Genomic DNA, 23,502 nt, shown 5'->3' with positions numbered 1-23,502 from the left:
AGAGTGAGAGAGTTTTAGGTAAACAGAAAAACAACGACCCAAGTTGTATTTCGTGTGGCTGAAGCCCCTCGTGGTCGTAGTGATTACTGTGATGTAATGCTCGTGTTCAGGAACGGCTCGCAGAGCCTGGTGACCCATTTTTAAGAGTGTCTTTCGTTGATATGTTCGTCGAGTTTATTAGTGTTATCATTAAAATGCGTTGATTTGCATGTGGGGGGGGGACACCCCAAATTTACTCGGAGGAAACCCAACCAACCTGCTGTCTACATGGTAGGTTTTACACCCTCAGAGGTCCGCACACACGGGTTCACGAACCCTCACTTTTATGTCTACGAGCCGACCACCCAAGTGTGTATGGCTAACTCGCACGTCTCTGCGTGATCCACCAACCCTTGCCTCCGAAAGCGCCGGCTTCGAACACGTTATCTGCTAACTGCGGTGGCATTGGGAGCACGCGCGCTAATAAACTCAAAACGCGACCCGAAATAAAAAGAAAACCCCCCGATGTCATTAGGCGACGTTCCGGGCTGTGGCCCTTCATAGCACACAGATGGGAGTTCGTCTCACAGACGTGCGCCACCACCGTGGTGTGGCGGTGGTGGAGGCAGCAGCAGCAAGCAACGTGCTTTGCTCCAAGAACAAAGGGGGACCCCTCTGACTTTTTACTGTCTCTTGCTTTCGTCGTCTGCTCGTTCGGGCGGCCTTATAGGCTCATTTCTCCCCCTTTTAGGCGATTTGCGGTGGCCCTGGGTGGGATTTGTGTGTGTCGGTTGGTGGAGTTCGCGTCGTGGTTTTTGTGTGCGCTGGATGAGCCCGTGGAGGTTTGAAAGCGGCGTGAGAGTTTGTCCCACCGCCACTAGCTCCCTTTGGCCGCGCCGCGCTAATGGTGATGGTGGCTTGCCTACTGCTGTATTCATTGGGCCCTCCATGTGCGTGGCTGGTGTGTTTTTTTTTGGAGGGGGGATTAAATTTGTTCATTTCGTGGCTGCTTTTTTCACCGAGTTGTCACTGGCGTCAGTTTTTTTCATGTTTTTATTTACACGGTGACTGAGATCGTTGTCGAGTTCATCCGTCCAGATATGAGACATTTTTTTAAAAATGTTGCATCGATAAATGTGGTCGTGAAAGTCGCAACAGGAAAACAAATAATATTCGAATCTGTGTGTACACGTTCAGTGGCTACGATGAAAAACATGAATGAATGCCATTCGGGCCTTAAGTGTGTGCACGTTAATAAAACTGCTGTACACAAGGTTGCACTCTTTTCGTTATCCATCAGAAACAGTACGGTAATACAAAAAAAATGCATGTTGACTAATTGAGTGCCGAATTATAGAATCAAGAAGTGCACCCAAATAAGTCAATAGACTTTAGAAGCAGACGAAATGAAAATTAACGTAATAGCTAAAAAATGTAAGTATGTATCCCAAGTGATTTTCAGACATCAATGACGTATAAAAAACATTTGCCCTGTTATTAAATGGAATTAGTTTTTTTCAAAATTCAGGTTCTGTATACATTAATGTATTCGTATGACCGATTTCCGCACTTTTTTCCATCGAAATAAACGTCTTTTAATCCAACAACAAAAAAACTAAGCCAAAATTTGAAACCTAGTGATACATTGGACTCGTCGTGATGTGCAAGCCGTGGGGGAGATCCCTCGTGTGTGAGTGAGGGAGCGAGCAAAGGGGATTGTTTGTAAACACAGGCGAATATCTGAACTTGATTGAACTAATGCACAATGGGGCACACGTGGCGCTGACGACTGCAACGCCCCTAATGGGATGAGATGCCTCAATTGCCGCTGCAATTTTGAGATTGCCACCAAGGGTGCTTTAGGAATATTTTGACTGCACATGGGGGCTGTGCACAATGTTTCCATTAAAAAGGAAGGTTTTTTTATGGCGGGTATTAAGACAAAAAATTTGTTTCCACACAATCAGAACCAATTTGTTAATGCTATGTTTTTTCTCAAATTTTAAGGGTACGAATTTGTTTTGATATTCAGTCATGTAAATAAAATGAATGCAGTATTGGTTCTTGCACGGTTTATCTAGATTGGTTGCTGTTCTCATCCCAATGGCCTGTTAAAATCTTTTGCCCCTTCTTGCAAGTGAAAAGTCTCCCTGGGTCAATGTAGCATGAAATGAACATCCAGTACTACGACGTGGACTCCGGGTAGAATTTGGGTTCTGGTCCCCGGAAATTAATGTGCACTAGTAACACTGGCTCAAACTCGATTTGAAGCTTTCGTGATTGCAGGAATTACTCTTTGGTTCTTTCGGTAAAGTCACGTAGAAAGAAAATAAGTTAAATAAAGAGTAACACTGGCTCGCTTTGCATTACATAAGTGCTCTCTTTGCCTTTGGCCTTTTACCCTATTTCCCCACTGGAGTCACAGCCCAAAGAGGATCACGGTTTGATTCCCAGGCAGAACAGTTGTTACATTTTGGGCGAGCTGCCTTATGCACCATTGCCCCTGCCTACTCAGCTGTAATGTGGATTAAGCTAGAAAAGAAGTGTATGGGCATATCGCTTCATGTAAGGCGTAGCGTAAGCAGCATGCAGTCCTATTTCAAACCCAGTGTGTGCAAGAGTTTGGTAAATGTGCCCTGTCGAGGTCTTCTATGGTGTATTTCGCACACATTTTTATTTTGGCCTAATGGACTGGCTTACACTACTGTAATTGTAATACACTAGTAGATGTGAAACGTCAACCACGTGTCTTATAGCATCTTAACATCAATGCTGAGGTCCACCATCCAGGAACCAAGCATGCGGTGCTGCCATTTTCTCGTGTGCCTGGTAAGTCGCCGGTTGCTTGTTTGGCTGGACAACTTTCAGAGAGGGGAAAGGACGAGTTTGTAATGTCCCTTTTCCACTGGTACATCCGAGCCAAGGTGGTATTCCACTTGCTGTTAGCCCTGCTGTGCCGGAACTCTACTGCTTTGCTGGCCTCACAAGGCATCTGAATCTGGCTCTTGGTCGAGCAGGGTCAGGGGCGGGCATGATGACACATTAATTACCTGGGAAATGTAAACACAAATTAAATAGCATCGTTGCATCATGTACATGCATCCAAACACATTATGTGAAGTCGGCGGTATGGCTAGCCTTCTGCAGTTGAAACGCATCCTATCACCCCCTGAACTACACTCGGCTGGCTTGGCGAGGCTCTGGCACGGCTTGGTTGTCCAGTGGAAATGACGTATACGTTGCCCTGTAAAACGACTTAAAGTGTGCTGTAGTTCGTACCTCAATGGCATTACCATTGCCCCCTCTAAATCGGCGCCTCTTCTGAGACTGGTTGAATGAGCCAGGTTCATCTTAGACGTGCGTGGTGATGAGTGTCCAGCATCATTCGCGTTGTCATCGTTAACAGGTCACCAACTTTTCTGATTTCATATGTTCTGAACAATTGAGAATTTTGCACACCTACACCTAATCAGCAAGACAAAAAACACCTTTTGCTCATTTAATGCTTGTTATGTGTTGAGTGTACATCACATTGTGGAAGGAAGTTTTTGGCACATTATTTGAAACGTGCTCAACAATGCACTTTCACGTCTGGACCGACAGAAAGCTGATGTCTTGTCGGTGTTTATCACGCGCAAGCGATTTGTTGAAAGCCTTTTCAGATGTCCAGCACCCATGGGTAGCACTGCAGGTAAGAATGCACATTAAAATCCCATGTAACAACATTCGAGGCTAATTTTGCAAGTACAGTACCGTAAGTGATTTCCATAAACAAAATCCATTGTTACAGAAAACTATTGAAGTGTATATTTAGCTCCAAGCCTATTTTCATTGGTCCAAAAAGTTCTTAGATTGACAGAGCTACCCATGATTGGCTGCTCTTCCACACATCAAACAACTTTATAGTCGCAAGTGAAAACATTACATGCTTTTCCTTGTTGATATTTCACTTTTTTTTAGTAACTCTTACACGCTTCCTGATTCTAATGCAGTGGCTAGTAAGGCCTCTGGAAGTATCTATCTTGCATCCAAATGTTGACAAGTAGATTCGTAAATTCTGGGTTTTTTTTACATGACATTTGGTGTCTGTATATATGTGCCTCTAATATGTCCAGCTTACTTTCGAGGCGAGGCTGGCGTGTTGAATCTCACTTAAGCCTTAAAGCAGTGTATCCAGATTCAGAGATAAAACTACAAGTTTTATTCAGTCCAGGTTCACATTCTTGTTTGATTAGGCATGCATCCTTACATGCATCCTTAATGAAAATAGTTTGTAGTTGGGATTGGTTTTAAAGTTAACATTTTGGAAGCTCTTAATTTTGTTTTTCATTTTTCAGTGTTTAGTTTTAGAAATTCTCAGTTTTGATTAACAGCATGAATTTATCAGCAACTTGTGCTTTAAAACAATTAGCAAAGACTGCGCTTCTTGATGCGCTTATTATATTATTCATGATGTCATTTGTATACTATAAAAAATGAATGTTCAAACGACTTGACAATCTTGGCCAATCAAATGGTGTAAGGAAACACCGGCGTGACTCCACCGAGATGTTTATAATCGGGATGTTTGGGTGGGTGCAAGCTTGTGCAAATGACCTAACAAAATTAAAGGATTGAACTTGGCTTCTAATGCGGGTTCAGACCAACTAAATACGTTGAGTTGGTTCAATTTGCACACTAATAAACAGTGCCCTGCCCCGTAATGCATTTACAAAAGCAGTTGGTATTGAACATTTGTTGCGCTGTTTTTGATTTGAATTGCATTACTGAATGTGGCGAACTGTCATTTACATTTACCAAGGGCAATGTGTTTGATGTAATAATATTTTCTATAGGTTGATTACCCGATGGTGGAGGATTGTGCATAATTCAGTATTTCATACCTGGACGTATTACACCAACGATGTGCAATAACAAATCCTGCTTGTTACGATTTCTACCCTGTGGCCATTCAAGTCACCAGAAGTATGGCGAGGTGGGGGAAAAATGTTATCGCCCAACTGAATTGATGATGCAGGTGCAGTCATGGGATCATCATTACTCGCTGCACTTAAGCACTTTCGAAAATTTGGAATTAATTGTTTGTCTATTCTGGACAATAAAATTAAAGGTATATAGTAAGAATAAAAAATCCACAAAATGTCACATGCATGTTTGAAAAAATGAACAATTTAGTGTTGATAATGGACACATTTGCTGGATACACTGCATATTTAAAATGCACTTAATTTTGCGTACATTAATTATACTCGACAAAAAAAAACTAGGATGGCGCCTATTTTAGGTGTAGTCCTGGATGGGCTCTGCAAGCGCACGCCATTTGTCAACGTGAAGGAAGCCGATGTCTCACCTGAGGGGAGTACTCCTGGGGGTTTGTGCCGACTGGGGAAGGGGAAGGTGTTGCGTTAATTGTTAGTGGCGAAGGAAAGCTTGTGCGAACCGACAATTTAGGCACGCATGCCGTTAACTCTCACCGGGGTGGTTCCGGAGCAAAGAACTTGCCTCCTGAAGGCGAAGAATGCTTGACTGCCGCTAATTCACAAGCACATTTTTTTTGTTAATTCACATTAAGTTCACGGCCTAATTAGCTATTATATCAGGAATGCAAAACCCTCCTTTTTGAAATCCAGGAATAACTCGTCATCATTTTGATGTAGGCGAGAGAACACAGCTCGTGGTCATGGGCAGGTCAGGCAGTCACTCCGCTGGGGAGAGTTCAATACAGCTTTCAGCATTTCACACGTTTTCCTTGTTTAATAATACTCGACGAGCCTTTTACAATTTGCCTGGATATTTTGGATGTTACTTGTGCATACAGTTGGTCTTGGATGCCAGCCATAGAGCGGTGTATTCTAGTAGGTGCAAATTGCTCGCTTCAAAAAAAGGAATAATGTTTACGTACCTCACCTGGTTAGGACTACCCATTTAATATTTTGAGCTGCAGTAGTTATTCGTTTTTCTGGGCACCACGTAGAAGTTTGTAGTTTCATCTGCTTGCATGAAAGGAAAGTTAGCCGAAGTTGTTTATCTAAAATACGTGGAACGCATGTTTTTGCTCTCTTTTGGTGATCGCGCTTTTGTTAGCGTGGGACCCAAGCTATGGAACGCCTTGCCACTTGAAATCAGGAAATCGGAGTCGGTAGATTTTTTTAAAAGTCTGCTTTGAAAACCCATGTCTTTAAAGTGGCCTTCCCTCTTCAGTTTGGTCGGTTGCCCTGGCTCTGTTTTTGCTTCTTGCTTTTCATGCATTTGCTCATAGGGATCCTAGGATGGAATGCGCGTTATACATTTTAATTATGTTGATTTACAAAAACGTGCGCTTCACAACGCACCGGTAGGAAGTGACTGCCTGTGAATGATGGACAGCTTGAGGCTTCCTTTGTAGTCTTTTGATTGTTGACAATTACTGGTGAGCAGTGACCCCGACGTTGTTAAGAGTCAATAAGGCAACGGGCCCCGCATTATTTGGTGTTTATTTACAATGGGGCTTATGACGGCCCTGCTTGAATGTGAAATGTTAACAGGCCAGCTGACCTCTATAAATATTAGACTGGTGTCAGCCTCGGCAGTAACATAATATGAAAACAACCTAGTGCCCCCCATGTATTTCACGACTCGTGCCCTTAAATAGATTTGGCATGTGGGGGTTTACCGGCACAACAAATACAACAAAAAGAAAAATGGGAATATAGTTCAGTATTTCGATTTGAACCATTTCGCTCGGACGATATTTCCGTTCACATTATCGTAGACGTTCACGCATTTTTATGACGACTAACAACCAGATTTGCACATTCAGAAATCTTTGGCCTCCCCCCTCTTACAAGGAGCCTCGAGCCAGCTTGGACCTTAAACTGATTTCAAATGCAAAATGCATGTCTGGCGCGTCTTTGCTTCGTAGCCTGTGGCAGAGTGGGTTTCGTGCCAGGCTATTATGACGTCACTCCATCCTTGCTCATCACAGCCGTAAATGGCTTAATATGTGGACTTGAAGCAGGTTAAAAATATATAAAAAAAATAGTGCAGTTTTACACTGTATGTGTTAGGTAAATCGAAAGCATTGTTGTTGACATTAAGTTTTGAGGTTGAGACTGGCTTTGTGTGCCATTTAGTTGCATTAAATTTACTCCTTTTTGAATGTTACAAATACTCGATCGGAAAATTATTTTCGTATCCCCACATTGTGCGCAGTTGGAGTGGGTTATTGCATTGCCATCTTTTGGTCGGGCTCTGCACTCTGGCGGGCTCCCCCTGCTGGCTCGCAATATTTATTTCCCTGACTCTGCAACTGTCACCCATTTTGTGCTCACAGATGGGGCATGACCGAATCAAGGGCAACCGCACACATTTTAGGGCAGGATAGTGGCGTTCGAAGTTTTTAAATGACCGTTTCACGTGGGTTTGTTTTTTTAAGTTACTGCCCAATGCTATCGAAGTGTCTTTAAACAAATTAACGATCGTGTGCATTTTTTTTTACGAATGGGGGAAAAAATGACGTTAAACATAACGACACGAAAATAAACGTGAAATTGTAAATTTATAACAATGTATCGTGGATTGCTAATAAATGTATGTGCGGGTGCCTTCAAAACCTCTAATGTATAAAAAATGCCTAAGCACTCGTACTTGTCAAGAAGAGCTGTTGGTGTTTCTGTACGGATCAGGAGGGTTCTTCCTGCTAATGACAGGTTTAGCTGGAAACGGACGCTCGGTTTCTGTTGGTCTATCTTGGGGCATAGCCACGTTCGTCTTGAATTCTCACAACATTTATTTTCCATTTCGGTTTTTTTACAGTGATGTTGGCAGGTCAGTATTCAAAGCATGATGCTTTATTGGTCATTGTTTTAAATGCCAAACAAGAACGGGACATGTGCTGAAAATGGAGACTTATAAAAAACAATCTGTCTCCCCATAATCTCTTCATTATTTATAGGCCACAAAGTGAAGCTGGTCCATCAGCCGAAAACCCAGAATTCAAAACATGATTTCACATTCACGAATGGATGTACGTTAATGCGGAGTGGTATGCGTTAGAAATACACATGGGTTACATGTGCTAATATCTGGTCAACACCAGCTAATTTTAAAACCTTTTTCCCTTCCATACCACTCGCGTAGACTGCACAGAACTGGCGTAGTTTTTTGTTTGTTTTTATTTTTGTACTGGCAGAGGTAGCAGGAAAAGCCAGGTTTTTCGCATAGCGAGCCATCCCCTCCCTATTCCTCCCCTCCGTAAACAGCTCCTTGGGAATTCCAAAATATTTGTGACTGCAACAGGAGAACCGACTACAATCGTAAATGAGAGACTGGAGGAGGCCGGACCTGGGGCGGGTCGCAGCATTCTAGCAATTTCGGTAGCTTAAAATATAAATCTTGAGATAAGCAAATGAATGGGCTCCTAAAGTTGGACATATACTTCCTTCTGCTTGTTGTAACTGGTAAGATTCTCCGGATTAAAGGGGGCACGTGCACGAGCCTAATCTCTCACCCCTGCGCATGTGTATCTCCACGCCTTATTGCCCGACAGGTGCCGGTACAACTTATCCAGTGCCACTTGCCAAACAAAACACGTAAACATTTTTTCCCGATAATGCACGCCCTTGCCAGCGTCGGTGCAGCCCAGTGGAAGAATAGTATGTGCCTGTGGATAGTGTTTAAAAAGAGAAAATCCATTTGGGCCCCGGCTAAACTGTTTTTTGTGACCGTAGAAACTTTGGAACACCATAATTGATGATTGCTTGCTCTCGTAGACGATTGGCTGTGTAAATGAAGTAAGAATGCGTTATTGATTTTTCAAAGTGGCCGCCCATTCATTAGGCCCTGAAGACAACGGGCCAGGCTGCCGAAATTCAATAATGAGCCAAGTTGGGCATCGCACTGTACACGCAACTGGCTGTGCTCCCAGCGTGACATAAACTTTCCACCCCTCCCTTCCACGTCTTCTTGCAGTCACGAAGAAAATGTTGGGAGTTTGATGTTCGGTGCCTTCATACATTTTGGAGAAGAAAAAAAACGAGGAGCATAATGAAAATATGAGTGTATTACCCTAATCGTGCACTTGTTCAGTCTGGCCATGGCAGAGTTTATTCCTCCGGAGACGTAATGACCCCCGCTGAGATTTGTTACTGCAGTTTGTGTTAATTTTGTTGGAACCTTGTGACTTTTCAGAGGCTATTGCTGCTCGACGTGTTCTTTTTTTTATACATGCCGCGGTTAACCCATTATAATTGTAATCTAATCTGGATCGGATGTTTATTTCCCCGAGTCAAGCCCCCGTTGAGCTTGAGACACGTAATTGACAGACGTGTCAGTCCAGTGCTGGATGAAGAAAGCCTTATCATTCTGTTGGTCAGTGGCGGTCATTACCATACTTGACCACACTGGTCAGTGTGGGGTAGAGGGGGGGCCTTGGACTAAGGTGCTATAGAAATCCATAAGAATCAGAATATTTATACTGGAGGAATGCGATGAGCTATAAAGCTCTTATTTACAGATGTCCAGTCGGGGCGGGTAAGAACGTTACAACAACAAACAATACAAAAACATGATAGTGTGCAAAGTACAACAAAAGTAAACATCACCCAAACACAGACAAGTAAAACTAAACCATCCCCATACTATCGGGCAAAGCCCACTGAGGTATTACCTTTTTCAGAAGCAACCTGGCCACAAATGATAGCTCATATATAAGAAGATAAGGACTCGTTCAGAAACCACTCAAAACTGAGGTTAGCCTTGGCTGGGAACCTAAGTTGGGTTGCAAGGTTCGTAGTTCTGGGCGCTAACCCACTGCGCACCGCCGCGTCACGGTTCACCCATTGCAGAGAGGATATTCTGTGGTCCCCCCACATCATTTTGTTTGTTCGTTTAAATTTAATGTAGCATCTGAGAGCCACTAGGCGGCACTCTTCGCAAGATGTTGTTTACTGTTTTTTGTACGTCTTTGAAATACGGTGGGACTCCCCCGCCAAAAATGTCAATTGTCTTTTTGGATCCGGATTGAGCAATTATAGAGGGTTTAATAGGGAAATAAATAGGGAGCATATGGCATTTAATGTTTAATGTATACAAGCATATGGTGTGTGCCAGTGGCCCGTGCGTGATTGAAGTGAACGGTGTTTAATTATATACCATGTCTTCAAACACTGTACGAGTGGCTTAAAATAAATGTTGAATTGGTGGGGATTTGCAAAACGTTTCCATTTAATTAGCCTCCCTTTGCAAGACAGATCTGCATGGGTTGTCACCTGGTTTTAAATAATTTTTTTAGCGAAACTTGCGAAAGTTATTTATTTGTTCTTGCCCACGTCCCGCATGTAGCCCACGATGCCTGCGTTACCCAGAATACAATTGTGCAAATGTGCGTGGTTTACGCATGTACGTTTGTATGTATGAATTTGACGACTTGAAATGCAAAGCTTTTTGGTTTACTCAAACAAGCTAAACATAATGTATATGGGGGGTAGAGCAGTGCTCGCATTGGTTAGGGGCAGAGGTGTGGACTCGAGTCATGTGACTTGGACTCGAGTCAGACTCGAGTCATGAATTTGATGACTTGCGACTCGACTTGGACTTGCATAACAATGACTTTGTCCCACCTCTGGTTAGGGGACTGAATTATGAACTCGACGAAGCTGAGTTCGATTCCCAGGGACACCCATACATTGTTGGTAATTGATATCTGAACTGGTCCTGGGCACCCCCCATTTCCCCTTGACCGGCATGGTGAATCATGGTCGTAACAACCTTGGACGATGGCGTGAGGATGCCTTTATCCAGTAGTGGTTATCAAAATTAATGTTGTAGTCAAACATTCTTCGATATATATATGCTCCATTGCATGCAGCAATGAACTAAACTAGAGATTTCTTCCCCGTTTCAGACTCGGTGGAGGTCAGAGGTCAATGGCATATTCTCGGGTATATGCCGTGGGTATCTGGGTTCCGATGATAGCCGAGCTGCGTTGGCATGTACGTTCAAAGCGTCCTCATTATTTTCTGACGTTTGTAGTGGGCATTGGCGACATCTCCCAAAGGGAGTGTCGTGAGTGTCGCATCCCTTAAGCACACAGCCATGCTCGACACGAATCTATCTCCGATAAATTACATCAACTATATAACTCCATAAATTTGCGATATTGTCTTCTTAGTATTAATGGCAGTTTTGCTTTTACCTTCTCTCCCACTATAGTACACCGTGTACGCCCAGTATGCTGTTTACATCATGTCATGAGGTGAAAACGATTGTTTGGAACTTTTATTTTGAGCACTGTGCGTCACCTGTGTCAAGAGCACAGCCTCGGAAGATTACATCACGTAACTATTTCTGAATCCCTTCAATAGACCCTAATCCGGTCCTGTGTGGTACATCTTGTTTGTTAGCCCTTTAAAAGAAAGTCACATGCCAAAACTGAAATGTATAATCCTTAAGAGCTGGAGTATGTAAAATTGAGTGACAGACCAATTGAACTAGATTTTTTGTTGTCATCTGGACCACGAACTTGTTACACGTACGATAACCAGTTTAAGCACTGGGGTAGCTAAAATTTGGACTTGTACACTGTGAAGCGGATGTGCCTGCTCCATTATCCGACTTGTTATTAGCCCCCTGAGCAGCCTGTCTTACCTCCTTTTTGAGTTAATTTACTAAAATAAAACAACCCAAATGTAAACAAACCATAAAATGCACCCTGTAAAAAAATTGCTATCAAAGCAGCAGCAATAACACTGCTCGTTTTTTCCCCATGCACCCTAACGTCGGGTGTGGCCAAAAGACTTAATTGAATGATTGGTGGCTTTCCCACGCAAATCCCATTAAATATATTGGCCAAGATGGCCTTTGGCAGGCATGAAAACCTGGACTGGCTCATTTGGCTAATTAAAGTGGAATTATTTCATTTGCTGAAAGTGCTCCTTGTGCTACAAACAGATTTGCCTAATTGTGAATTAATTAGCTCAAGACATTAATTTGTCAGGAATTATAATGTTCGTATCCCTTCAGTATTTGTGTGTGTGGTACACTGCATAATGAATTTGGATGAAAATCCCCGTTGCTAGACATAAAACGAGTAAGTTGTTTATCGTAAGGGTCTCTCCTCTAATAAAACGAGTGATTAAAAAGTACACCATATCTAAAAAAACATTTCACACTGTCTCGCCAATATTAATTGAAAATTAAGTGATGTGAAATACGTTGGGTGAATAATTGTCAACCTTAAATTGGTGCTATTTCTTCTTGAGTCAACGTCTCTTAATTCCTGAAGTCAGTAATTTAATATCATTTGGTTGAGATGGTCAATACACGGCAGCAATGTTTTTTAGAATTAATAATACGTGTTGCCTGGCGTCGTGTAGTCTTTGTTGGCACTTTGTGCCAAGAAGGAGAAAGTAACAAACTGCGAATGCCCCCGTGTTTTTGGTTTCCGGAACTAATTTCACCTCCTTTGGCAGCGCCTGTGCTTCTTGCACGGTCTTGTTAGGGTGTTAGGGCCTTTCCTCCTGCGGATGGGGCCCCCTGCTGGGCCCTGATAAGTGTTCATCTTCACCTCGACCTGCTCATGTGCTCTTTGGAGCCCGAGTTTAGTAGAGCAGAGCAGTGTGGTGTTTTTGTTGGCTTTGTGTGAAATTTTCTGGCTTTCTTTTGGTAACTAAATCAGCCCCTGCCTTCAGCCCATTATCACGATATGCCACATCGGTACCCTGACACTTTTGTTGGGAAACATTTGTTGAAGGAAAATATGAATGTACCACCATTTCCCATGTGGCCACGTTATCAGTTCTTAAATAATCTTAAAAAGATGGTTGTGCATCACTGCAATACTTGTAAACTAATAGATTATTGTGATTGCCATATACTGAGATTTTGGAGTTTGTCATTATTAATGTTTTATACTAATATTACCGTTTTTTTTATGATATACAAAGGAAATTAACAACTTCAGTTCATGACATAGGCATGTAGTGATTCGGACATTAAAGTTTACTTTTGAGCTCAGTGTATGCTTTTCATTGAATTGGTACGTGTAGAAATCGATGACAAGATGTAGGCAAATGATAAGTTAATTTTAGGATACTGAAACGAATTACAATATACTGGATGAATAATAAGTTTGCAGAAACAAAATAAAAATTATGAAAAATAGAATCCATATAAACCCGAATCATGGAAATTAATCAAATTGTTGTATGGTTGAATTATTACATCTCTAGTTAACAAAAACATCAGTTTAATTCGGTGCATTTTTAAAGGCGTTGTTACCTGTTGTAGTAACACTTTGCTAGCAGTATTCCAAACTAAATGGCATTGTAACAGAGCAGAGCAACATTATTGCGTCTGGAATTGTAATAGCTTTGTTAGAAAAAACTCGATTGCGATTAAAACATCCTCCTGCTTCAGGCAAGAAACAATATAGTTGTGGTTTTTATCCCAAGTGAAGATGTGATAAAGAAACCTATGGAGTTAAACATAAAAAAAGATTAATATACTTTTAGATGTGCTGAATTTATAATTGTATCCGCTTCTTTGATATAAATAACGTAGCCTTGTTTGTTTAAGCTCCACAGTTTTTTCAGTATATCACGCCTCTACAAAAGGTTTGAAATGCTAAATATTTGAATGTTATATTTTGTCAAGTAAATTTTTTTCTTTGTGCTTTTGGAAATTGTCATTTCCTGTCGTTGCGGTGTGTGCCCTACTTGCAATAAGGAGTTACATTTTGTCATAAAAAAATAATTTAAAGGCTCTGCATTAAAAAATCTTAAATTAACTTCAATATATAAATCTCAAATGTTAATTTAAAATAAATCAACTTTTTAATTGCATACTTTGAATATATTGCTTCTACTTTCGCCATCCAAGTTAATAGGACTAACTCTAATCCTTAATCACACTGCTGTCTTTGGTTCACACGTTCAGAGCACAATTGAACGTTTCTGGGTTACTTATTTTTACATGGTCATCCTTGCTGGTTGGCGGTGTTCTAAATGTTACAATTATTGAAATACATCGAATACTCAATCCATTGTGGGTGGAATGTGTCTGATAATAGTTTAACACGTCGGCTTTCACGACAGGTTTTTTGGGTTAGATCGTGTATATATAATAGTGTCGTTAAAACCACCACCCGACAGCCAATTAATTAGTGAGGTTTGGCACGTAAACAGAACATGCCAATTCGTTATTAGTACAGCACACCGGTGTGTTGGAGAGCAAATCCACAACATTTACAATCTGAGTACGACGTTTGGCCAGTAATTATAGCTAGCATCTTCAGGCGGCCAGCCACATTTTTGGAGAAATCTTACTGGAATCTTGATTTGAAGCTTTCGTGACTGCAAATGTTGGAAATGTTGTTGATTTGCTCTCCAACACCGGTGTGCTGTACGTGAAAAACCTTACTAATTGGCTGTTTCGGGTAGTGGCAGGTTGAAGGACATCTATATTTAAGCGATCTAACCCAAAAAAATTGTATTATGGATGTCTGATAATAGTTTACAAGGATGAATAAATAGAATGTGCCTGGGTAGATGTTATTTTTGGGGTTAGATCTCGTAAATATGCAAGGTGAACATGTGAGCAAACCTTACTTAATTGGCTGTCGGGTGGCAGTGGTTTAATGACGCATTGTATATTCATGCGATGTAACCCATGAATAATATTGGTCGCGAAAAATCCCGGCGTGTTTAATACCGGTAGATGTTAGCTGTGTAAAATTAGTATCAGCTGCTCCGCATATGGGCTATTGACTTTTAAGTGGGCTCCGTCCGCACGTGGCGGCTGATGTTGACACGCATCTTGACAGCGTAAACAACCCTACTGTGCATTTGGAAACATAAACTTTTGTCGGAGGTGGGAGGGGTTGGTGATCATTTTGTCGGTGAAGGCGGCGAGAGAGAGATGAGCGTGCGTGGTTTCTCTTTTTTTGTTGGTTTCGCCGTCTGTGTCACCTCGCTCTAGCCAAGGGGAGCAGACTTGACAGACAACGGCGTGAACATTAATGTTTACACAAAAAAATGAATGAACACAGGGGTTTTTTTGGTTATAGAAAATACATGATTGAAATACAATAGGGGGGGGGGAAACCTTTCTTGACCCCCCCCACTTCCCCTCCGGTTATAATCCCACAACCTCGATTCTGAGCACGGCAGGCTGGCTTTTCCACAAGATGCGTTTTCGTTGCTAGAATCTCAACCATCGTCGGTTGTCAGTCGGGTAGTGTTGGTGGAAGGGGTTGAGGGGGGGGGTTGCAGGGGGGGGGGTAGCCATGATCACATACTGCTAGATGAATAGGATTTGCAATGCTGATGCGGTTGTTCGTGCGTGGAGGAGGCATGCCATCCCTCGTACGGGTCGCCACAATGTCGCCGCTCCCATCTACGGGCTCGGCTCGCTCCTTCCCTTCCACACACCCCGTGCGTTGCTCTGAATCGAGTGCCTGGGAGCTCCTAAAATGGCGGTTGTGTTCACGGTGTGACTTGCTGCTGCTGCCGCTGGGTGGGAAGAGCCGGCTATGGGGCTGCCCCCTATGAATGAGAGTGAGAGAGGCGGGGGGGGGGCAGTGTGTGTGCCTCCCGTTAAAACGCCGAGAGCACCCGACCATCGGGGGGGGGGGGTACTGGAGCGGCCGGGGTTTTAAGGACTGGTGATGGTGGGCTTGGCTGCTGTTTTTGTTGTGCGCATTTGTGGGGAGCGGTGGTGTGGTGGTTAGCGCGCGCTGCGCTACAAACCCTGGGCGACCCGAGTTTGATTCCCGCTCACGGCCAACACCAGTGGTGATTATCCGAGCTGGTCCTGGTGCCGAGTGCGGTGCTGTAAACATCGCCATTGGGGAGACAAAGGCGGACGGGCGTGGTGCTGGCCATCCCACCCCCCTCGTGTGCCGTGCCGGTCTTCATCGGTGCTACTCGCTAATAGCACTTGCCCCAACAATCTGTTAAGGTTATACGGGGGATCTTTGTCTTCGTTTTGTGGTGTGCGCGCTTGTGTGACTGCTGACACACCACACACGCTGCCATTTTCACATTCTTTGCTCTGTGTTCCGGCCAGGGGGGGCAAGCGTCGTCACACAACCGCGAGCTCTGAACTTGTTCTTCCCCCACCCCCCCTACGGCTGGCTGTTCTAAAGTACTTAACAATTGCCGTAAATTATTTTTGTTGTCCAGCTCGGTAATGTCACAGCATCGACATTGGTTGTATTGATATTACTGTAGGTGATTTAATTCTTGCTTGCTGGTTGTTGATATCGTCAAAGCTTGGCTATTGGGGTTGAACATCTCTTAGAGGCAGACAGACCTCCGTGTGGGTCAATATTTGAAATATTATTTCATTTATATTCAGGAATTAGACTGTAGTAATTGAGATAATCACGGCGCTGTACGTCTTGTCGGAAGCAGTGTGTGTGCGCGCGTGGATAGGTTTGAAACGTTGGGTAGTGTTGCTGGTGTGCGTTGGTGCGTGTCGCGAGTGGCTTGTGACATGCCTTGTTTAATTGAGCGCCCGGTTTTTTTGCACAGACGTTCACCCTTCGTAAATATGCAGCCAAACTTGTTTTCTGTCTTCTTCCTTATACCAAATCACTGCCCCCTCCCTCCACCATACTCGCAGCATCCTTACCTCCCCCACCCCCTCATTGGCCAGACTTGAGGAATTTCTCATCCGTGTCCAAACAGTCTTTTCAAGCGCACGCGGCAGAACAATGAAAATGAAAGGGTTAAGCCGCCACGCCGATGGGCTATTGTGTTTCAAGCTCGGTGCAATGTCCAGCGGTGTCTGAGAGTCCCCGGGGCTGTCAAGTTTCAGGCAGTGGGGTTGGGGGAAGGGCGGCAGAACACTCGACCTTGGAGTTATGCAGATTAGCCACGCGGCGGCCGCCGGCTTATTATTTTGCTGGAGTAGTGGATGGCTCCAGAGGTGCTGCATTCTTGGCACGGGGTTAGACGGATGGAGAGGTGGGAGGGGAGCCAAAGGGGGGAAGGAGGGAGAGAGAGGCTGGAGCAATCGGCCTCTGAGAGATGGTGATCGAGCAGGAAGGAGGGGGGAGAGAGAGCACAAGCGGGAAGGAGGGGAGGGCAAGTCAGATGAATTACAGACAAGCATTTTGAAATCCAATATCCATTGCCGTGGTTACTATACACATTGAGGCACTCGTAAATTCTCGGCAAAAACTACCGCTCAAACTCGCGCGGCCGTTTTTATTGTGTGGTTCCTTAATCGAGCATTCGGGGGGGTGGGGGTTAATTTTGTTGTTGATCACGCGATTCCACTTGACTCTGGCTTCGCTGGCCTAAGATTTTTCGACGCACACATGCATTGGCCATTGAGCAAGAGACGTGAAAAGGAACCACGAGATGCGGACACAAATGCATTAGTGTGCAAATGTTGAGTGATGGACACACGTGGATGCACAATGACCCAGGCGGGGGAGTTGCTTTGGGGCCCACCTGAGATGGGGAGAGAAGCATAAAGAGACTTGGGAGATATAGAGTAATGGCCACACAGAGGTGGACAAACAGACGAAGAGCTACAAGAGAGAAGGGCATAACAAGACGCTGATGCAAACAGAAAGTTGCTCCACCTATTGACCAATATTGTGTGGGGAAAATGTGCATAATTTGAAGTGGATAATTTTGGTGTGAGCGAAGGGATGATTCTGGAGCCCGGTTAATGTGTGGTTGTGTTTTTGCAATGATTGTTGCTTATTGAACACAAGTGGCAACACACTGGGCATCACAACAAATGTAGCATACATTGTGCGTGGAATCCTTTTTGAACGTTAAATTTCTTTAATAGTTTGCAATTCTACTGCAAAAGAAAACGGAAGGAAATCTGAATAGTGCACAGAAACATGGAGAAAAGCATGCTTGCAAATGACATTGAGATAAATACAGAGGAACACATTAACCAAATGAAAATTAGACATAATTGGTGCTGTATAAAAGTAACAGGGCTTAGGCAAGACGTCTCTGTCTCTTCCATCGGCCATCAAGAGATGATTGCCGTTGAAAGAGACGGTCGAAGGAGAATATGGAATGGTTGCCAAAGGAGCAGATGACCATTTGGAAATGCAGTGATGAGATCAACTCTGCTTCAGGAGTGAGATGGCTTTTGGTTATTGAGGAACCGTGTGCTGACTAAAGTTGTGAGGCCTTCACCCAGCAGTTGATTGACCATGGACTGTGAGTGCTTGGGAGCAGTATTTGAAGTTACTGCACTGCTTATCCTGTTACTTAGGGTTTGGTTCATAATGGTGATGCAGAAAACCATCGGCAATTAATATCAGAATTTGATCTGAGCCTCATACAATGACATTACAAACCAGCAATATTTAACAAAGCTCGCTGCTGATGAAACCCAACGGATTGAAACCAATTTATAGTTTTCCTGTCTAAATAAAAGCTGCTGGTTAGCATTTCTTGAAGGCCAGTATGCCGACAGACGAAGATAATTTTTTTTATTGGAAAACAATGCAGGTTTATACCCAGAATGTGCAACAACGAAATAATACATTTTTACAATGTTACTACGCTTGATGACATCTGCCTAACCCGGCAATCTTTACACAGCCAGACCTCGGATGGGACCACAAAGTTGAAACTGGTCGACAGTTGGTTTGTTTTGAACAATTCTGCTGACCGATGTTGATCTGCAGAGCCCCTACGTAGCACAAGAGGCTAAACAACATTTTAAATCTGTAGAGCAGAAATGATGGTCCTATTGTAGGTCACCTCAAACTAGAATGGGTGTATGTCAACCTTAGTGCTTGGGGAGACAAAGGCAAGATGTTAGCACTACATCTTTGCTGTCCTCGTAATAGGTGGTCATGTAAAGTACTAGTGTGTGCAACGGTCTCTCTGTGCCCCTACCATGATGTGTTTTTATTAAACGTGAATGTTAAGTGACAGTCGTGCAAACCACTGGCCTTCAACACCATTGACCCAGGCAAGATGCCCCTTGAGGCTCTGAACATAAACACCACACCATGTTACTGTTTAAGATGAGTGCCTTCTAGAAGATTTTAAGTAAATTCTCATTCATTAATCTTGGGTGGCTTATTGTGGAGTGATGTTGTTGGGCACTTGGCACAGCATCTTCTCATCCGCACAAAGGGGTAGTCTGCAAGCGCTTGTTAAACGCGCCTCACTTTGCCCACCCCAGTAGTGCTGCCAGAGATGTCAGCCTCATTGCAGGATAGTGGTGCTGTCAGGCGCTGTTTAATGAAGCCCATCGCATCACTACGGTTAAAATTGTGATTTCACGTTGTAAGCATTCGTGCTTCCGCAAGACCGTTTTGGACCCTGCTGGGGAGACAAAAAAGAATGTGTGCACGCATGCAGAAACGAAAACATAAATGAGATGCATCCCAGTTGTGCCCTTGAAGGCTGTTCAACAAACATCTCACCACAGGTGTACCGATATCGTGCGCTTTAATAATCACGCGCAAGTTAAATATTTTTGTATGACGCTTCTCTGTTGCAGGTTCTGTTGGCTGCACATGTGAAGATGTCGTCCCAAGCTGGCGGGAGTGGCCATTGTTACAGCGTGTGTTTTCTGTGCTGTCTCCATGTGTGTGCGCAGATGGGAGTGATGGACTCCATGGTTGCCAAAAGAGCTCCTCCATACCCAGGTGGAAATGGGCAGCAGCCGCCCGGCACCTTCCCTGACCACGCTCAGGTACGCCGGAATTGCTTAACGCACACAGGTTTATTCACATGAACGCAGTGTTCCTCTTGATAATGATCATGGCGTGTTGGGAACGCTGCTTGATTTTTGATAGAGGGAAGTTGCTCTCATGAGATTTATACTTTGACTTAAATCGTGTGTGGACTTCAGTAGATGCTGGATTTAGCTTGCAGCATTATTATAAGTAAATTAATTAATTTGGGTAGTGCTGTGGTTAAAGAGGAAGTGAAAATTCTGGTTGGTGTTGACTCAAACTTTCACACCACAATGTACAGCCTTTTATCAGTCCACTGCTGGATGAAGGTCTCCCCATGCCTTGTGGTCATCGGAATTTGACCATACTTCACCATGCTGGTCAATGTAGATTGAAGAAGGGGGGGTGGTGCCCAGGAGCGCTTCAGATATTACTCGCTACCAAGGTTAGCCGTGGCAAGGGAATCAAACTGTATTCTTGGTTCTTTCGGTAAAGTCACGTAGATGGAAAATAAAAATAAAATTTTATTTGAAATTAAAGCAAAAAACCACGACGTTTCAATCGCAACACAAGCGGTCATCTCTCCGTCTGATGAAGGCCGCTTTTGTTGCGATTGAAACGTCGTGGTTTTTTGGTTTTATTTTTAATTAAATTTTTCTTTTCTATCTACGTGAATTTACAGAAAGAACCAAGAATATGAATTCGTGCAGTCACGAAAGGTTTAAGTCGGAATCAAACTGGTTCGCTGAATTCATAGAGCAGTGCGCTATCCTGAGCGCCACTGCTCCACCGCTTTTTGATGGTTGGCTACTTGATTATAGAAAAACATATTTTTTATTTTTGGTAATTCCACAGTAGTTGTTTTATGGTTCGACTTGTCACCACAGCAGGAATGTGGTAGTTTCCCCATTGGCTCAGGCCTGTAACCAGGTGTTGCACACTACTTGCCATTTGTTGGGCCTTGCTTGGAATGAACTGACTGGCTGATTAAAGCAAGAACTACTTTTGACTTTTGACGATTTGATTACACATCATGGGCAATTCAAACACATTTCTTGCGTATAAAATTCTTATCTTTCCAGGTAGCCTTGGGGTTCGCTCCGTCAACTGTGAAAAACAAACATTTTTCAAGCACTTGCCAAACCCCCCGAGTTGCAGAGCCCACCCCGAGGTTGGATAAAATTGGCAGGACATTGAGTGGGGGCTGGTGGTAAAGCTGCGTGTGGCGCGCGCGCGCGTGTGTAGGGTCAGGCGTACGGTGGCCCAAGCCCTGGCTACACGGGGCAGGGCCAGTACGGGCCTCCGGGTGGGGGTCCACACCGCTACGGCTCGACGACCCAGGGCATGCCATCTCGGCCGCCTGGGCCTGGCAACCCCATGAGCTACCCTCACCAGCAGGTAAGGGAGCAGTAGGGAATGGTAGAGTTTTGAATGCAATAATGCTCTTTACTTACCCAGGAAAATCCTTGCAGAGTCTTTCTTTTGAGCAGTGGCCTGCATTGGTTTGGAGGCTTGGATAGTTATTTGAATGAATGTTAGTAAAACCACAGTTTCTGAGTACAGTTCTGTCCTGCCATCTCTTAACCACCTCACATGTCCAAGACTACAACATTTAGTATTTCCAGAGACAGTCTCCCATCCGAATACTAACCAGGATCAATCATCTTTAGCTTCCGAGATCTTGACGATATTGGGCTCATTCAGAGCGATTTGGCCACATTGGTGGAGGTCTAGCCAATACCTCTGCGTGTTGTTACGGAATGCCGCTGATTTCCAGCAGACTTCTGAGTGCAAGGCCTGGCGCACGGGCAGGCAAAGGCTATGAAAGAAATGGTTGGAAAATGAGGGGCAATTGCCTCCCATGCATTCAGATGAAATTGCTTGCACAGGCTTGAGGATCGCTTCCATACGGAAAAGTCAAAATAAGCATTGTATCACGTTTGTTTTTTATTTATTTACGTCTTGTCTCTTGTATGAGCAGGCTTTTTCATTTCAGGGGGCCCTTTGAGGTCACGTAAATCGAGTACTTTTCGGTGGGTGGCTTGGCTTTAAATGTTTTGACATTTTTGTGGAATTGGCTCTTTTTTGCAAATGCTTTTTGGGAAGACGCTGAAATGGGCCACCGTGCGGTGTAACCTTTTTGTGAACGATTGTGTGGCTGCTCGAGTATTTCCCGTGAGTCCTGGCTCACCGGGATTTTTTTTTCCGCGAAAATAGTCGGCCAATCGCATCCGATTATCAGTGGCATTGCCGCATTTTTTTTAAAGCAAAAAAAGGCACGCGCAAAGGAATGGCAGAGCTCTTAAGTGGTATCCTTTTACATACTTAATCCGTTTCTTGCATATTTATGTTTGTCCACGTATGTTGGTGTGCATTGACTGCACGTAATTTCGGGCTTAACTGTTTTGCGTGACCAATTAGGGAGTACTGCTTTATAAAAAAAATGTCTTGATTTTTTTACCAGAATTCTTCGGGGGGAAGTGGGGGGGGGGACCATTAAATTAACTGTGTTCGTTTTTTCGTGGCAAGAAGGCGTTCGAAGTGATCGGCTTGTGCTCGCTCACCTTGGGGTTCAAGATTCACCAGTTAACGTACATCGTGAACATTTGGCTAAACCCGTTGCTCGTGGAGCACCGTTGTTAGAGAGATAAACCCCTCCGCTAATTTTGTGTGGACCTGCATGACCTGACACTCAAGTAGACCATTGTGTGAAGAATTACCCACTATTAGAGAAATTGTCAAAATCGTTCCTTCCTGAACACTTGTAAGGTCCAAAGGGCTTCTCCCCGAGACAGAAGCAAGTCGTCTGAATAAAGCCACTCTTGAGACAATATCCGGCAGACGTGCACTGAAAACATTCAGTGTATCCGCCATCGCAAACTTTCAGATTGCTCTTTGCTTTGGAGCATTGTATTATATAATGCCAGGTCACCGGTGTAATGTTATTAATGTGTGAAAATGAGGGGGGGGAGGAAGAACTTAACTACAGAGTCTACATAATAATAGGTGATGATTGTGTCCGCGTGTCTCCGACAAAATGTGAAGATTGTTGTTAATGTCCTGAAAAAAGTTGCCTATTTTGCAATTGACCTGTGCCTAATTGGATATCCCTTTCCTCGGAGCAATGCTGGCTTCATTTACACATTCCCGACATCTCGACCACATTAGCATTTATTTATCATGCTTTGTTGCTGTGGCGCTATGTTTTCTCTTCCTGGAGTATCTCGCCCCTGCTCGTATTTTTGGGCTGCCTTGACCATCGTCTGGGAAATGATGCCATGTCACAGCTAATTCGATTTTACGAGATAATGGTTGAAATTTAAAAGGTGATTTTGAGGTGGGGGAGCCTCTCTTGCCATGCGATTCGCTGCTCACCACTGCGGATGAGGGGGTGTCTAGATTTTGACAGGAATTCTGACTTGTCCTAGTTTACATTGAGTGTTATTTTACCTCAAACACAGCTGTTGCAATCATTATTTATTTAAAGTCTAATGAACGCATGACAAAATATTTTTTTGTAGACTGTCATCTTCGTGGTCTTTTTTAGTCACCGCTTCTTTAATCTACTACTCGCTTCCAGCGGCTATTCGGTGTTCATAAATGAACAAATGATGATATTAAAGCAGTGAACACCGATGGAGATGAAATGTTGATAATCATTCACATCCCCATCGATTAGTTGAATCGTCACGATTTAGAATTGCGATTCAATTTTAGAATTTTAGCAACATTTTTTTGTTTTTTGTGGCAATTCCAGAAGCTGCGGGGGGGGGGGGGGCGGACATGAGCTAAATACATTCAATTAATGAATTGAATGATTGATTAGGAATTGATTTTAGTCTGAATTAATACATCGTAATATCACTGAGACG

At 43.6% G+C, this 23,502-nt stretch overlaps 1 protein-coding gene across 7 annotated transcripts in view; it reads left to right on the top strand.

Annotated features, from left to right (window-relative positions):
- The window catches only part of LOC144948690 (AT-rich interactive domain-containing protein 1A-like), a 66,210-nt gene that overhangs the window by 1,866 nt on the left and 40,842 nt on the right, over positions 1–23,502 (top strand). For 6 of the 7 annotated variants that reach the window (XM_078878348.1, XM_078878351.1, XM_078878350.1 and 3 more), the window contains exons 2-3: positions 19,552–19,647; positions 20,876–21,028. In XM_078878348.1, the coding sequence (XP_078734474.1) occupies positions 19,552–19,647; positions 20,876–21,028 (249 nt within the window). The remainder of the gene's footprint in view (positions 1–19,551; positions 19,648–20,875; positions 21,029–23,502) is intronic. The other variant, XM_078878352.1, reaches the window with a different exon arrangement.

This window comes from Lampetra fluviatilis, chromosome 50 (assembly GCF_964198595.1).
Source record: "Lampetra fluviatilis chromosome 50, kcLamFluv1.1, whole genome shotgun sequence".
Classification (NCBI taxonomy): Eukaryota; Metazoa; Chordata; class Hyperoartia; order Petromyzontiformes; family Petromyzontidae; genus Lampetra; species Lampetra fluviatilis.
Note: the sequence above shows the minus strand (reverse complement) of the source record. Positions and strands in the feature narration are given on the sequence as shown.